The sequence below is a fragment of the Triticum urartu genome, chromosome 1A (assembly GCF_056163025.1).
Source record: "Triticum urartu cultivar PI428250 chromosome 1A, HENAU_Tu73, whole genome shotgun sequence".
Lineage (NCBI taxonomy): Eukaryota > Viridiplantae > Streptophyta > Magnoliopsida > Poales > Poaceae > Triticum > Triticum urartu.
The window spans coordinates 401,578,261-401,594,873 of record NC_141873.1 but is presented as its reverse complement, the minus strand read 5'-3'; the positions used below and the strand labels follow the sequence as shown (position 1 = coordinate 401,594,873).

General features: G+C 43.9%; 2 protein-coding genes across 3 annotated transcripts; both read left to right on the top strand.

Moving 5' to 3' along the window:
• Nucleotides 1-329: 329 nt before the first annotated feature.
• Nucleotides 330-4,563, top strand: LOC125534537 (uncharacterized). The gene is made up of 7 exons (XM_087522833.1): nt 330-849; nt 1,071-1,928; nt 2,015-3,568; nt 3,654-3,746; nt 3,820-3,888; nt 3,968-4,036; nt 4,146-4,563. The coding sequence occupies exons 3-7, from the start codon at nt 2,037-2,039 to the stop codon at nt 4,354-4,356; spliced, it is 1,974 nt and encodes a 657-aa protein (XP_087378959.1). The 5' UTR covers nt 330-849; nt 1,071-1,928; nt 2,015-2,036; the 3' UTR covers nt 4,357-4,563.
• A 6,653-nt stretch (nt 4,564-11,216) lies between these two features.
• On the top strand, nt 11,217-14,502 carry LOC125514455 (putative protein phosphatase 2C 48). 2 transcript variants are annotated; one of them, XM_087522827.1, is made up of 5 exons: nt 11,217-11,717; nt 11,754-11,985; nt 13,083-13,500; nt 13,577-13,800; nt 13,886-14,502. In XM_087522827.1, the coding sequence occupies exons 2-5, from the start codon at nt 11,785-11,787 to the stop codon at nt 14,063-14,065; spliced, it is 1,023 nt and encodes a 340-aa protein (XP_087378953.1). In that variant the 5' UTR covers nt 11,217-11,717; nt 11,754-11,784; the 3' UTR covers nt 14,066-14,502. The 2 variants fall into 2 exon arrangements, with proteins under 2 accessions (XP_087378953.1, XP_048535759.1); XM_048679802.2 differs by having other exon boundaries at nt 11,233-11,985.
• The last annotated feature ends 2,111 nt before the right edge of the window (nt 14,503-16,613 follow it).

The window sequence follows — 16,613 nt, the reverse complement described above, 5'->3', positions numbered from 1 at the left end:
GAGTAGAAAACCCGTGCACTTAAAATAGTTTGGCATATGAGTTCATCCAGTCGACTGCGAGTTGCTATCAAACACAACATAAATTATTACATGCACTCCAAAACCTTTAGTAGTAGAGAGAATTCCTTATTTGGCCCTTTCTTAAATTTTGGTTCCCTTTTTGGCCCTAAAAATTTATTTTTTCCTTTTTTGACACCCTAACTTTATTTTCTTCCTTTCATGACACTTCCGTCGATTTTTGCCGTTAACACCGTCAACTATGACAGGAAAAGTCATTTTACCCCTTCTTTATAGCACGCTAAAAAAACAAAAAACGACCCCCCCTTCTGCCCCCGATTCCCCTTCTCCTCCCCGAGACCTAAACCTAGCGCAACGGCGGCACGAGCGAGGAGCGAGGCACCCAGCGGCGACGCGAGCGAGGCACCCAGCGGCGGTGGCGCGAGCGAGGCACCCAGCGGCGGCACATGGAGGAAGGCGAGGTGGACGAGGGCCATGGGCGAGGCGGCCATGGTGGGGAGGCAGGGGGCGGCCAACTCTTGGAGGACGGGCAAGGCGGCCATGGTGGGGAGGCGGGGGGCGGCCAACTCCTGGAGGACGGGCGAGGCAGCCATGGTGGTGGGAGGCGGGGGGCAGCCAACCCCTGGAGGACGGGCGAGGCGGCCATGGTGGGGAGGCGGGGGGCGGCCAACCTGCTGATGACGGGCAAAGCGGCCATGGTGGGGAGGTGGAGGGCGGCCATGGTGGGGAGGCCGGCTGTGCGGCGGTCTCAGCCTTGCGTGGTAAAGGCGCAACACCGGAGCAAGGCCAAGTATCACCGAGGGATGCGGCTACATCGGCTTGTCTAGATGGGTGAGGCATCTCTTCTTTGACAGAGTACTTAGAGATGGCTTTGAAGATTACTTAGAGATGGATCCCAAATGCAACATATTTGCAGCACCTCTCTTCTAGATTTGTCGAAATGCAACAGATTACTTAGGAGTTTCATTTAGAGATGATAATTTGCTGCAAAATCTGAACTTAGAGATGGATCCCAAATGCAACTCATGATTAAGTTTATTTGGTTTTTACAGAATGGATCAAAATTCAACTTATGTGTGCTGAAAATCAATTTGCTTGGCAACCCAAAAAAGGCTAGAAAGGATATCAAATGCTTCTGTTTTGATAAGGTTATTGATTCCGACTTAACAAATTATAAGGACTTGGTTGAATCAATCATAGAGCAGTACTCGCCTCGTTATTTGGAAGTTGCACATGTTCAGTATTATGATGATGTTCCTAAAATCTACCCTGAAGTAACATCTGACCAAGAATTGGTGTCGATGTTTGAGAAACACTCTAAGACAAAGGTTGTGCACATGTTTGTTGCTTATTGTGATCCATCGGAACCATATGAGCCTATAACGGAGTGGCATAGTGATGCGCATAGCCAACCTAACAACATAGAACAAGATGATGATGATGATTATCTTCGCAACCCAGTACCTGAGAATGAGCATGTTGGTGTTGATGAGGAAAATATTTATTTAGAGGATGAACCTGTACCTCTTATCATGGTTCCTTGTTCCAACAAAGAAAAGGACAAAGACTATGTTCCTGATCATGAGAGCGAGGCTGAGAGCGAGGTTGAGAGTGAGGATGAGAGCATGTCAGAGGTTGAAGTAGAGGAAGATGAGGAATATCACGAGGCAGATCATGCACCACACATTGAATATAATAAATTAGATCCTCCAATGAACGAAGGAAGAAAATATCCCAATATGGCAGAGTTTAAATTGGCGCTTTCTCAGCATGCAATCAAACATGAATTTGAGTTTGACACCGAAAAGAGTGCACCACATAGGTTCAGAGCTTATTGTTCAAGAAGGAATGAAGATAAGTGTCCATGGAGGATATATGCTTCTACAATGGAAGATGAGTGCACAGTAATGGTAATTTTCTAACTTTACTCATGTGTGCTTAGTTTGTGGTCATGGTCTTTACTCTAGTACTAATTTTCTATGCTCATCTTTTGTAGGTGAGAAAGAACCCTTGTGGTCATGATTGCTCTAGTACAAAAAGAAAAAAAGAAGTTGAAGAATGCAAACAAGCGGTGGATATGTGAGCACGTGAAGGACTGGCTAATTGAGGATGCAACTCTAGGACCAAAGGCATTGCGAAAGAAGCTTAAAGAGCATCATGGAATCGACATCAACTCTAAGAGAGTCTATATGGGTAAGCTGCTAGCCTTGAAGGAACTATATGGTGATTGGGATACAAGCTTTGATAATCTTTATAGTTTCAAGTCGCAAATTGAAAGTTGCTGCCCCGGTAGCATAGTGATCATTGATCATCACACAATAAAAGATAAAATCAGATTTAAAAGAATTTTTGTTGCTTTGAAGCCTTGCATCGATGGGTTTCTTAATGGCTGCAGGCCATACTTGGCAGTAGATAGCACCTTCTTGACAGGCAGGTTCAAGGGGCAGCTGGCTAGTGCTACCGCCGTTGATGGCCATAGTTGGATGTATCCAGTTTGTATGGGTGTTTTTGATTCTGAAACTAATGAGAATTGGACCTGGTTCATGCAAATGGTTAGACAAGCTATAGGATCCCCAAGGGGTTTAGCCATATGCACCGATGCTGGGCAACCAGTGATGATAGGTGTAAAAGAAGTGTTCCCAGAGGCTGAACATAGGGAATGTATGTTTCACTTGGTGTCCAACTTCAAGAAGAAGTTTCATGGAAAGGTGTTTGATGACCACCTTTGGGCTGCTGCTTACTCATGGAACCCATATATATTTGAAAAAAATTGGGATGCAATGGACATAGCAAAGCCAGCGGCAACTGCATATCTTAGGAGGTGGCACACTAGGTTGTGGTCTAGGAGTCAGTTCTCAACAATTTCCAAGGTGGATTATGTTACAAACAACTTGGCTGAGTGCTTCAATAATTGGATTAAGCATCACAAGTCCTTGAACTTGGACGACTTCTTTGATAAGGTTAGGCAGATGATTATGATCATGTGGAACCGAAGGAGGAAAGTAGCAAGGAAGTTGGTTGGGTTGATTCTTCCCCACATAATTAAGAAGTTGAATGCAAAGACTAGAGAATTAAACTTGGAGGTGGTAGAAAGCTCAGAAGAAGTCGCTGAAGTGACAGCATTGGGAGGCAGCGGCTTTAGGTTTGTGGTCAACTTGCTTGACAGGACATGTTCTTGTAGACAATGGCAAGTTTCTGGCCTTCCTTGCAAGCATGGTCTAGCATTTATCACATCTCTTATCAATGCACACATACATAATTATGTGGACTTGTATTACTCCATTGACAAATTTAGGGCAGCCTATGACCAACTAATTCCTTCCATGGTTGACAAGAACCAATGGCCTAAATCTGACCATGGATTCTTCATGTTTCCACCACTACTAAAATCCACGGCGGGTAGGCATAAAACTGAGAGGTATAAAGGCTGCAGTGAGAAGAAAAGAAAAAGCGGCCAACACTTATGCCCTATCTGTAAGGACTATGGGCATCATTGGCATAAATGCAAGAAGGGTAACCCAGATGACATTGCTGCTATTTTAGCTATGAGGTAATAAATATAATTATGTAACTTGCTTCACTTGCATTTTTTGTAAGCAGCCATACATGTTAACTACTTTTTGTTGCTCATGTAGAGGACCACCAAAGAAGAGGGCAAAGACCACCAAAGCATCAATTGTGCCTTGCGAGGATGATGCTCCAGCAGCCTCTATGTGCTTTCCGCCAAGGTTAGCCACTTTACACTCATGCTCATAATTATATGAAATCTGTGTTTGAATTCTAAGTAACTTCTCACAATAGCCAAAGCTTGGAACCTACAACTACGAAAAAGAGAAAACATGATAACTCAATTACTGGAGCATCAAAAAGGTAAGAACTAGTTCTGAATTTTGTAGTAGATTAGATGAAAGCTTGGTTTTGTATTCTAATTGCATTCTTCTCACTATAGCCAAATGTTGGAGAAAAAAACTAAGGAAAAAGGGAAAGGGAGTAAATCTGGATCCAGAGTAGCAAAAAGGTAACCTATGGTTGTTTCCGAATTTTATGTTATGTTATGCATTGTTCTATTGTTAACCTGGGCTACTATATGTGATGTATGATGTGCTGCCATGAATGTGTATGTGTAGATCAACAACTCAGCCCATTTGTGTGGCCAATAAGAAAGCATCTGTTGCTTTGAAATTACATGCCAAAAGAAAAGGCAAAGAGGTTGCTGATAAGTTGCCACACCTTCCTATGGTGCCACATGATAGCGCTGCAATGGGCACACGTAGCAAAAAAATGAATCCTGCCAGCCCTGCAATGAGCACACGAAGCAAAAGGAGGCTTAGCTTGTGATTCTCATTGGATCCCTTTCCATATCATGGTTCATTTGGGAAACTTTTGAGCTGTTTATGTAATATATATGTGAACCTGGGCTTTTGTAAGTGCTATATGTGACCTTCATGTGTTGTATTTGACATGATGTGAACCTGGACTATTATATGTGAACTCTATGTGAACCTGAATGTGTGTAGAGGACTAAATATGTGGACTATTTCCGTATATGTGAACTTGGACCAAGTTTCTATGAACTTTTAGTTTGCATACATGTGAATCTGCTCCAAGTATATTATAATTTGTGCATATATGAACTGTACAGGGGATATATCATCAATATACAAGGGAGGTTCTGTCCAATTATCCAATTAAAATTAAAGATGTGCTAAATAGCAGATTTCGTTTCATTTGGTAATGTATTCAAGACAAACGGATCACATCACCATTGCTTTTGACTTCTAGTTCACAATTTTGGTCACAAACTACACCAAGGGTAAAAAGGACTTTTCATGTCGGATTTAACGGTGTTAGTTGCCAAAACTGACGGAAATGTCATATAGGGAACAAACTGAAGTTTGAGTGCCACAACATAAAGAATTTTTTTACTAGGGCCAAAAAGGGAACCAAAATTTAAGAAAGGGTCAAATAAGGAATTCTCTCTTAGTAGTAACAAGATGTGTGATACAGCTAGAGCACATACGCGCCTAGGTTACCCCCAAAACCTTTCGCAAAAAAAAGGAAAATATTGCACCAAAACCTACGTGATAAGATAGCGACAGAATTAATTAGTAGAGCTGGTTGTTTAAGTGCCGCGAGCCGCCCAAGCACTGGCAGCCACGAACAAGACTGCGCAGCTAGATTTGGTGGTTAATGCACAAGATTTTATATAGGACTAGTAGTGTAGTTGGATATCAGCTAAAGCGTGTTCAAACATTTGGTCGCCCTCTTTTCTGAAGACGTCACATACTGTAAGTACGAAGATTTGGACTCCACGCGACGAGGCCGTACATTTCACCTCCTTTCGGTCGATCGAGCGCCTTAATTTTGTGAACGGCTTGTGATTGGGACATGGATCCATGATCCATCTACCTTGCATCAATGTTTCTGGTTAGTGCTTCAAATTAAGTGAACCATTCATATTGGCGGTGACGTTCTGGATTGATCAGTAAGTACGTAGTTAAGGTCCCTATCATTCGCGTGATTTCTTAATCTTGGAAGGAAACATGTAACCACTGGTTTTGTGGACAGGATTCAATGGGCTCCCCGTCACGTACGTACACATAGCCTGTTTTAGTGTGTACACATAACCACTGGTCCTTATCAGTAAGTACGTACACATAACCAATGGATTCGTCTAGAGTGAGTGAGTGTCGTCGAACTTGGTCATGGGCAACTACATGTGCCTGTTTTAATTAAGCAACATGCTAACGAGTGTACGTTCTTTACAACGTAAGGTTGAAGTAAGCGGTTTCTACGTCTGGCACTTTTTTCTATTCATTCATGTGCTTTCCCAGTTGTACTTTTGGGTGCTCATTTATCCGACACAATGTTCTCTCCCACTAGTTTTCTTGGTCACGTAGCAAAGCTTCTCCTTGCAAAAAAGAAAAGAAAAGAAAAAGACTCCAAGCTCCGATGCCCTGAAATGGAGAGTTGAAATCGGTTTCTTTTACCATCGTTTTGTTTCGCTAAGATTTTCCAAAAATAGATCCAGATTGTATGTGTTTTATGAGCCCTTTTACCATCTTCTACATACTTTTTACTGCATTATCTGGTGCCATAATTTTCTACCAAAACTAATTTGTCACTTGTCAAGTGTGCCCGTTGATGATTATCTGTCTGTTGCATCTTTTGTTTACTAGACTAGAAATAATATATTGTGTCAAATAGCTTGCCACATTCAACACCTGTTCAAGATTTTACTTGATTTAAGACTCTGAATAAATTTGAACACAAAGTGCAGCATGTTTGAAAATGACCATTTGGGAGGACTATAATGTTGAGCACTTAATTATTTGTGATTCTTACATGTCTCACAAAAAATGACTTTTCTCTTAACAAAATAATAAAGGAATTATAAAACCAATTCTTATTAATATATATGGTTCTTGCGGAGTAGGGTGTTTTGGTCACCGAACTCCATGGAGGCCAAAATTTTGAAAAATTCAAAATTCAAACTTTTCAGTGAAAGAAACTTCTGAAAAATATACATGTATGTAAGGATGTAATGTATATGTGTGTAAAATTTCACGATGAAATACTTTGAATCGTGACATGTGCAAGAAAAAATAATCATGGACTTTGAGCAACAAACAGTACATGTGTTCGACAGCCACAATTTCTTTTTGTGCACAGCCCTCATTTCAACGTATTTTATCATGAAATTTTACACACGTGTACATCATGTCTTTAGGTATATATAGGTGTATTTTTTCAGAAATTTTTAACATAAAAGTTTGAATTTTGAATTTTTAAAAATTTGGCCTCCATGGAGCTCCTCCTCCATTCAGAATTTTTGTTTCTTACGTATCTTCATAAAATTTGCAACTTGGACGATAACTTCCAGCATTTGCATTGTTTTTTTTTTGTGGGGAGGCATCTGCATTTGTTGATGCACAAAGTGATATATCATTACTAATTCTCAAGCAAAGCCAAGCATCGATATCGACTAAATCGGCTTAAGAATAAAGACAAAAAATGAAATCATCCAAATTGGACATGCCTCGCAACAGCACATTTCTCTCTCTCTCCCTCTCTCTCTCTCTCTCTCTCTCTCGTACGGTTAGCAACCATGTTGACACGATTTTTTTTCTCGTGTGGTTAGCGATCTAACCAGCTGCATGGGCATGCGCAAGAGGTAATTCTTGTTTGAGCCAAAAATTGGATCGGCCAACCAGGTAGTTAGAGGAGATCATGGAGGAGCCCTCACCTATCATGTAACCGTACGACTCTTCTATGCCTAATTCTCGTGCAAAAGGCTCATGCGCCTAACGTAATGGGAAAGAGGGAGTACCACATAGCATCACAATTATTCAGAACACTACGGTTTGGTTCGAATCTGCTCACCCGGGTTTAGTCCGACTAAATTCTAGACTTGGCATGGGTCGTTGCATTTTTTTGAATTATTTTAGACTTTCTGATGATGCTCTTTCAGTGATATGGCGTGTTCGTCAACCACGAGACGTTCATGACAACTTCGTCAATCTTAAAATCTGCCGGCTCAGTCTCTTGAAGATTCTCGTAGAGACAGGGTGTGCGTGTGTACATTCATTGAGATGAGTGTACGTGTATGAGCATCTAAATCTATACAATGTTTTAGAAAAACAATCATGCAGTTGTTTAAAAAACAATTATGCAGGACATTAAGATTCATGTCGGTGTCGATCAGCTGTTTAGAGATATATGTCAGGGCAGCGGTCCACTGGTCCTGATCACGAAACTAGTTGCACATGCATGCATGCATGCATGCCCACGCATGTCTGCGCCTGCAGTGTTTCTCGATGGCATCGACCCTGCCCGATCGATGTTTACGCGCCAGCTGCTGAGATTTGAATAGTCGCCCAAAATATCTGTTAGAGGCAGGATACAATGAATTAATGCCATAATTGTCTAGGCTTCATTGGGCCCAAAACCTGGCAACGGCAAGGAAGGTACACAATTTTTGACGGTTTGGCAGTTTGGCATGAATATCATAGTTGATACGTAGTTGATTAAAACTGATCGACAGAGAGCAAACAAAGCATAATAGGTTTGATATCAATATTTGGCAAGCAAGCATTTGGCAAAATCGAAAGTTGCCAAAAAAATTGACAAGTTTTTCTAAGGTTGGCAAGAATGTTGGTAGCCAAACAATTGTCACTTGCCAAATATTGGATGCCAACCTTTTAACATCAACACAATCATGCTAATGGGAGCTCTTGCGTCTGTACTGTGTTAAAAAAAACACAATCATACTAACGTTTCGCAGGGCAAACCACAAAAGAAACCACTGAAAGCCTCCGTAGTTACCTGCCAAACAGACATATATATCCACATGGGCACACATACAAGTTGCCCAATTTTTCACGTGCTCTCTCCTTAGATGGAACAACATGTTTCTTTATGATAATCATTAAGAACATATTTTTTGAATAATCGTTGGAAACAAATTTCAACACGATCTTTAGTATTGCCAGACCGTCAGGATTTGATTAGCCACTCCCTTGTGACGGGATCATGACACATATGATATGGCCACGCACGTTGGTTCATCCATAGTTAATGAGCAATCCAAATCACCGGAAGGAACGTGTATACCTGTTCCGAGATCATCAGTCGGTGTAAGCAGTTTGATTAGCCATTTGGTGTATATGATACCAGTGTTCAACGACGGTAGTTGGGTTCACGCATCACTGCGTGCTACCGTGTGATTAATCATCATCATCTGCCCTCACCGATTAATCAAATCTAAAAAAAATCAACGGGCGATATGTTTTCGTCTGGCAGCTGAATGTATACACTGCAGATCGAGCTGGTTGATTAGAGTATTTGCTGAATCGTTGATCGTGTTTCATGCCTCCAGCGATCTCATTTCTTTTAAGAAAATGTGATGAGATGAGGGTTGGAATCGTGTGTCTTGTTAAATGTAGAGGGTGTACGTATCTGCGTGCATGTGTAAAATGATTTGCATTCTCGTGGGGTGGAGTCATGTGGGACCTGATCGCGTTGAGATCATAGAGCTCCTTGAATCAATCGAGTGCAACAGAGATCGTTCGAGCATAGATGACCAAATAAGAGCGGCCAGCACAGTTTTGAAAATCAGTAGATCACAAAATAATGTTGCTCATGCTATGTCAGGTCGTAGCCAGCAGCATACGGGCATGTTGGTTATCAATTTCCCCACAGGATATTAGCATTATTATTTCAAAAGATTTGTAACCCCCAAGATGATTAAATTATATGAAATGCTTCTCCCCGCAAAAAAATAAAATAAAAGGTTCTCAATGAGTCAAAGAGACCTTACTCCCTCCATATGGGAATAAGCGTACATCTAACTTTTGTTCTAAGCCAAAGTTTTAATATGTTGACAAACTTTATAAAAAAATAGTAGTAGTAGTAGTAGCATATATGACATCAATTTCGTACACAGTATTATCAAAATACATTTCAAAACAGATCCAGTGATACTAATTTAGTGTCATGAATGTTGCTACTTTTTCCTGAAAAGTTGGTCAAAATTTTAAAATTTTGACTTAAGAAAAATGATAAATGGACTCAAGCGGCTAACTCACCAGTTCGGCACTCCAGCCATTTTTCTGTTGCCATCGGTTGGCAGCCCAGCAGAAAGAAGAACCCCCGCACCACCACGACCACGAGATATCCGGCAAGACGCTGCTCCACGGTCACGTGTTGCCGAACCGGTGGAGGGGGCCTTCCCCGGCGCACAAGACAACATGTCACATGCGTGGCTCTCCACGTACAACCGACAGCATGATAAGGCCTTGTACAATGGAAGGTGCTTAGAAAAATAAATCAGGCTTTTCTTAAGCACCAGTGCTTATTTGTACAGGATAAACGTTTAACTAAGCGTCTCTTCTATAGAAATAGACACCGGTGCTTCAGAAAAACTTGATTTATTTTTTTAAGTACATCTCTAAGCATCTCTTATTATACAAGGCCTAAGAAAACGAAACGACGCCTGCCCGTGCGGTGCCCAAGTTCGTTCTTGTGCAGTTGTTGATGGGCGCAGGGTAGAGATCAGAGAGGAGGGGTCGTCTCGTCTGCCTCCGGAAGAAGCATTTTATATGCTGTTTGAGTGCTTGCACACGGTGGAGATCACCTGCCGGCCTCTCTCAGATAGTATATCGCCTTCTCTTGCTGAGATGTTGGAATGGGCTCATAAACAAGCATATCAACTGTTTATGGATAGCTTTTATTAGTATTGCCACCTGCTGCTGCTGCTGACGGTTACGCTGATCGAAACTTCGTTGCGTGCATTTGCTAGTTGGAACTATGATTTGATTTGACCAAATAGAAAAGAAAAGAAAATATGCGGAGAATATTATTAGCAAAGTGTTTAATTGCTCGGTAGCCTTCATTTTCTGATTAAAATAAAAAACAAACAACATTTTCTGTTTGCCAAGAAATAAGCTATACACAAGAGTGGAGCGCGGTTTCTACTCTACTGGTTTTCCGATAGGGGAACCAGGTCTCTACCCTGCTGGGTTTTCCCCACAATATAAATGACACTTTGGGGGGAGGGGTATGTTGTATAATATTTTAGGTATCCGATGTGACCCATGTAATTTACCAAAATAATTTAAATTATAACTTTCCAAATTAATACGCATACACGCTATACAAGAAAAGAAATATTGTATTCACCTCGAGATACTTGATGAAGAAGAAGAGAAACATGATCTACTACCATGCAAAGAAAACATGATCTACTACGAATATTTTACGATTCCGCAGCGTTAAAGAGATATCAAGCAGGCATATAAGTTGGTAAGCAATCCGAACAATTCAGAAAAAAATACATATAAATTAATTAAATCCATATGCAAATGAGTACTAGCTAGTATACATTATTAAGATTTCCCGCAACATATTCTTTATTTATTGCGTAGATCGGCCTAAAGATAATGTACTCGCAAAGACGCTTATTCGACACAAAAGGTTCAGCAAGACCCACAACTACACCCCTCCGTTTTCATTGGGCTCGCACGTCGATCATAACCGTCGACATCGGCCTGTGCACATTCCAGAGCGGGGCGCGCGCGCACACACACACACACACAGACACAGCTTATCCACATCCACCAAAAGGCGGGCGAGACGGAGCACGCACACGCCGAGGCAGCTGAAAGACACGCATCGCTCTGTTGTGTTGCTGTGCAAGCGACGGGCGGAAACCGTGTGGGTGTGGCTTCGCCTGCATCTGCATGGTGTGTGTGTGTGCGCGCGAGCTTCCCCTGCACCCACGGCTCTCCCTCCCTCTCCCGTCTCCCCTCTCCTTTATAAGCTCCCACCCAAGCTTTCACTTCACCTCCACCACAATTCGCACCTCCCTTGCGCCCTTGCCTTGTTCACCGGTCGCCTGACCGCAGTTGAGCGATCCTCGCTCCCCGTTCCTTCTTCTACACCTTCTTCCTTGGTGAAGTATAAGTTGATCCGGCCGATCCTATCCAGATATCCACTCCAAGCTCGTCTCTTCAATCCAAAGCCACGCCCTCAAACAAGAAAGATCCAGGAGAAACCATCGATCGGGACATCTCCAGCCTAGCCATATACATGGCCGGCCTGTGCTCTGTTCTTGCCTGAGCACCACCCCTGCCGATCACCGAGAAACTAAGAGAGCAAGGGAGAAGAAGAAGAAGAAGAAGAAGAAGAAGAAGAAGAAGAAGAAGAAGAAGAAGAAGAAGAAGAAGAAGAAGAAGCTCTCCGTACAATCGAGCTGGGCTGGCGAGAATGCGGCAGATCTCGTCGATGCTGCAGGGGCTGGCCCGCTCCATGTCTCTGGGGAAGGAGAGGAAGCAGGCGGAGGAGGCGCAGGGGACGGTGCTGCGGTCGTCGGGGACGCTCTGGGGCGAGGGCTCAGAGACCTTCGCCGCCGCGTGCTCCCGCCGCGGCGAGAAGGGCACCAACCAGGACACCTCCATCGTCTGGGAGGTGAGTTCCATCGCCGCTCCTCTGCTTCCTCCCTTGCCTGTTTATGAATTTCCACGCTGGTTATCACGACGTATTACCGGTGGCGTGTAGTCAATGATCAAGAGCTTCTTGCCACACAATTTAATTCCCGCCTTCCAAACATAAGTTTCTGCTACTCGACATGGTCTCTGTTCCACAGAAAATGGCGAGGGTACAGCGTCGGGAGTCGGGACTAGTCGCCGGCTTCTTCTTCTCATTTCTGGCCACAGAAGAAATAAATCAGTTTTCATGTGCTTGCCTTACGCGTACCAAATAAAATAGATATCGGATCCCGTCTCCCTCCGTTGTTCACCTAACCATTTTTTCTGATATTTTCGTGAGATGGTTCAGTTCGGTACGAGCCAAACTATCATTAGGCCATTCACCCGACTACGTGTTGCTTCTTGAGACGATCCTGGATCATATTTTTCACAAGGTTCTTGGATACGGCGCTTGCCTTTTGCCTCTAGGCGTTTCATCCCGTAGTACTAGTATCTGCCAAAAAAGGCATGGTACGTGTCTTGGATTTGTTGGAGCAAAAAAGGTGTTGTGTTTCTTGGTATCTGAATCCAAAGTTGCTTCGGACAGTTAAACACTTGACTTACTGATTGTGATGGGAGAAAACGTGAACATGTCATTTCCTACATCTTCGCAGGAATATCAGATTTCTACATTTTTTCGGAATGAAAATCTTAGCTTTTATAAACTTATGACACCCCCTTAAACTTCACTAGATTAGAAACGCGAGCTAGTTTGGCTATTCAGTTCAGTAAGGACAACGGTGGCCTCATTTCAATCAAAAAAGAAAAGAGAAAAGGGCAACGATGACCTACCGGCACAAAAAAGGCCGGCTCGTTCACTTGGTTGTCAATTCTATCGTGTTACACCACGCAAAAGATAAAATCTATCACGGCACGCCCAAATCTTGGATTTCCATTTGCCATGCACAGTAAATGGAAGCTGAATTGCACCCGTCATCTCAATATTTTCGTTTCTTCCCGATCTTGATAAAGAAGAAGAAGTTTCAATATTTTCGTTTCTTCTGGATTTCTTACGGCTCTGTTTGCTTCTGTATCCAGGGATACGGGTGCCAGGACGACACCATCTTCTGCGGGGTCTTCGACGGCCACGGCCAGTGGGGCCACTACGTCGCCAAGGCCGTCCGGGAGTCGCTGCCGCAGCAGCTGCTGTGCCGCTGGCAGGAGGCCGTCGCGCTGGCGTCGCTCATCGACGGCGAGAAGAGGCTCGGCGACTGCCAGTTCGACCTCCTGAGGCAGTCCTACCTGGCCGCCGCCGCCGCCGTCGACGACGAGCTCCGCCGGAGCCGGCGCCTCGACGCCGTCAACAGCGGCTGCACGGCTCTGTCCATCGTCAAGCAGGGCGACCTGATGGTGGTCGCCAACGTCGGCGACTCGCGGGCCGTCCTCGCGACCACGTCCGACGACGGCGACGTCACCGCCGTCCAGCTCACCGTCGACTTCAAGCCCGACCTGCCCCGTAAGTCGTCGTGACAAGACTAGAAAACCATTCTTGAGACGGCCATTGCTCACCCGCGGTCGAATCTGGTTTGCAGAGGAGAAGGCGCGCATCACGCAGTGCGAGGGCCGCGTGCACTGCCTCGACGACGAGCCCGGCGTGCACCGGGTGTGGGTGCCCCACCGGGAGGCGCCGGGGCTGGCCATGTCGCGGGCCTTCGGCGACTACTGCGTCAAGGACTACGGCGTGATCTCGGCGCCGGAGGTGACGCAGAGGAGGATCACCGCCCAGGACCAGTTCGTCATCCTCGCCACCGACGGGGTAAGCGACAGATTCTTGCACAGTCGCAAACTATTTCTATTCTCAGTACAGCGGACTGATCATGCATGGCGAACATCTTGGGCAGGTCTGGGACGTGCTCTCCAACGAGGAGGCCGTGCGGATCGTGGCGGCGACGCCGGACAGGGAGAAGGCCGCGAAGCGGCTCGTCGAGTGCGCCGTCCGCGGGTGGAGGCGCAAGCGGCGGGGCGTCGCCGTCGACGACTGCTCGGCGGTCTGCCTCTTCTTCCACACGCCGGCGCCCTGAACGAGCCGCCCCGGGACCGCGATTGAATTGCCGTCAGGGCGAGGGGATAGCGACCCGTCCACTTGCCGGTAGATCGATCGATCGGTGCGCGGCGTCGCCGTCGGAGAGAGACGACCAGAAGGTGCAGTCCCCGCCATGATTGGGACGGCTGCACGAATGACCGGGGCGGTGGGTCAACTGCCGCCGGTGGATCACCGAAAATTTCTCCGGTTTTCACACGCTGCTTGCCGGAATGTACGAGGATCAACGGCAGCCACTAGCAAATGGCAGAAGAAACAAGACGCACTTTGTACTTATTTTCGCCTTGCATGGCTCTCGTGTTCGCGTCAAAAATGCCCTATGAGAGACGCCAATATGAAAAAAAAATATTGGTGTACATGATGGGAAAACGTCACAATTGTTGGTATACAATGATGACCATATGGCCATAAATCACACCAGTAGCGCGTCCTTCGGGTCCTCGTAGAAACGACTCATGGTTCTTAAAATTGTCAAATTGCTTTGAATAGATTTCATTAGAACAAATGGCGAAATTGACCAAATTTTGAGCCTCCTTTTGAATTTAGGGCTCTTTAGGTTCACAGGATTATAAAAACGCAGGAGTATGAAAGACACGGGAATATGACAGGAATGGATGCGCAAAACAGCGGACTCGTAAACCGTAACACATAAATATAGACTCTTGTTTCGCATAATTCTCAAAACACCGGAATAGGAAAAACACGGGAACATAGAGGCATGTCTTCTTGTATCCTATAGGGTTACAAAACTATGGGCATTTAGATGAAAGAATGTTCGATAGCATGGAAAAAACAAAGAAATTCTACCAAGAGCTTTTAACAGATAAAAAAAATTTCTTTAGAGTGGAGTACAAATTAATCCTATCGAAAAATTCCTAAGGATTTCAACCCTGCGAATCAAATGGCCACCATAGGAAAAAAATTTCAAAGGTTCCAAATCCTCCAAAAAAATCCTTTATAATTCTTTTGAATCAAACGAGAACTCAACTTGGATGTTTGTTTCATAGGAATTGGAAAAACGCTGGAATGCTCTCAGTGGACCATACGCCGCTCCAGTAATTTACCAGTGGCGCTGCTGGTTTCCGGTTCATGCAGGAGACTTGACTAGTGGTCGCGGGATATTTGCAACAGAAGTCTTCGTGGCTTTTCCTATCAAAGATTCTACGGTCTGTTGCATGCACCAAGATGGAAAAGTACAGCCTAGAAACACATGAAAAGTTGAAATTACTCCCCCTTTTTCTTCATGGCCAAGTGCAAAAGGTTAGAGTGCGCGAAAATGTGACCGATTAGGGAATTTGGGATCGGCTGGGGTGATCCAAGAGTGCTTTGCCTTTATGGCCGTCTAGTCCTGGACAGATGCAATGTGATAAAAGGCAAAGAATGTTTGGCATGGTGGTTTAGAGGGGAATGTCAGGTAGACTCTCACTTGCTTGACTCATGTCGTCGCAAGTGGACTCAACCACCATTTAGAGTTGTGGATCATCGTGCACGTTGCATGACGAGAGGTGTACGTTTGCGCTCCTAACTCACTTGCACCTGCATTGTCGCCCAAGAGGTGTTTGTCTTGGACTTTTTTTGTTGATAAAAAGGTATTTCATTCAACCGATATAAAGAGTATATCAAGCTAATACAATCATGATGAGCATGTTATCTTGGAACTACATCTTGTCTTGTCTTTTTCTTTCGAAAAGAGGGGGAAATCCAGTTACTTGATATGTTTGATAGAATTTTCAAAGTGTAGGTAGAAGAAAACATAGGAACATAGAGACATGCCTTCTTTTATCCTATAGGGTTACAAAACTATAGGAATCAGATGGAAGAATGTTCGATAGAACATACAACTAAAGAAATTCTACCAAGTGGTTTCAATTGATGGACATTTTTCTTCAAAATGGAGTACAAATTAATCCTATGGAAACTTTCCTAAGAATTTCAACCCCACGAATCAAACGACCACTGGTGAAAAAAAATCGGTGTTTTAGTTGGCTTTCTTGGCGGTGTGATTATTTGTTTAATCAATACTTTTTTTTGCAGGGTATTCAATCAATACTTGTGTGGGGAAGTTTCTTGCATTGGTGGCTGCATGTAGTATATTGGTTCTACAACGTCACATGTTGACGCTCCTTTTTTTAGACGATGAGAGTGCACAAGACCGGTGTGTTTTTATAGGTTGATTGCTGCTGATTAATTGAGAAATCATTGACCCAGTAAAATCATGGAATAAATCCAAAATTGAATGCCCCAACTGAATGAAAAAGCTCGTTGAGAAATAGTTGAAAGGGTCAAAATCATGAACCAAATAAAAAATTGAACAACTCAATTAAATGGGAGGGCTCCAAAATTGGAAAACATAATGAATTAGATGAAAACAAGGTGTTATGAGGATTAATGTGTTTTTTATATGGTGAGAGGTACACGGGTCTGATGTGTTTTTACAGGCTGGCGGCTGCAGATCAATTTGAGAAATCGTTGATCCAGTCAAAATTGCGAATCAAATCCAACATTAAAATATTGTAACTCAATGGGAG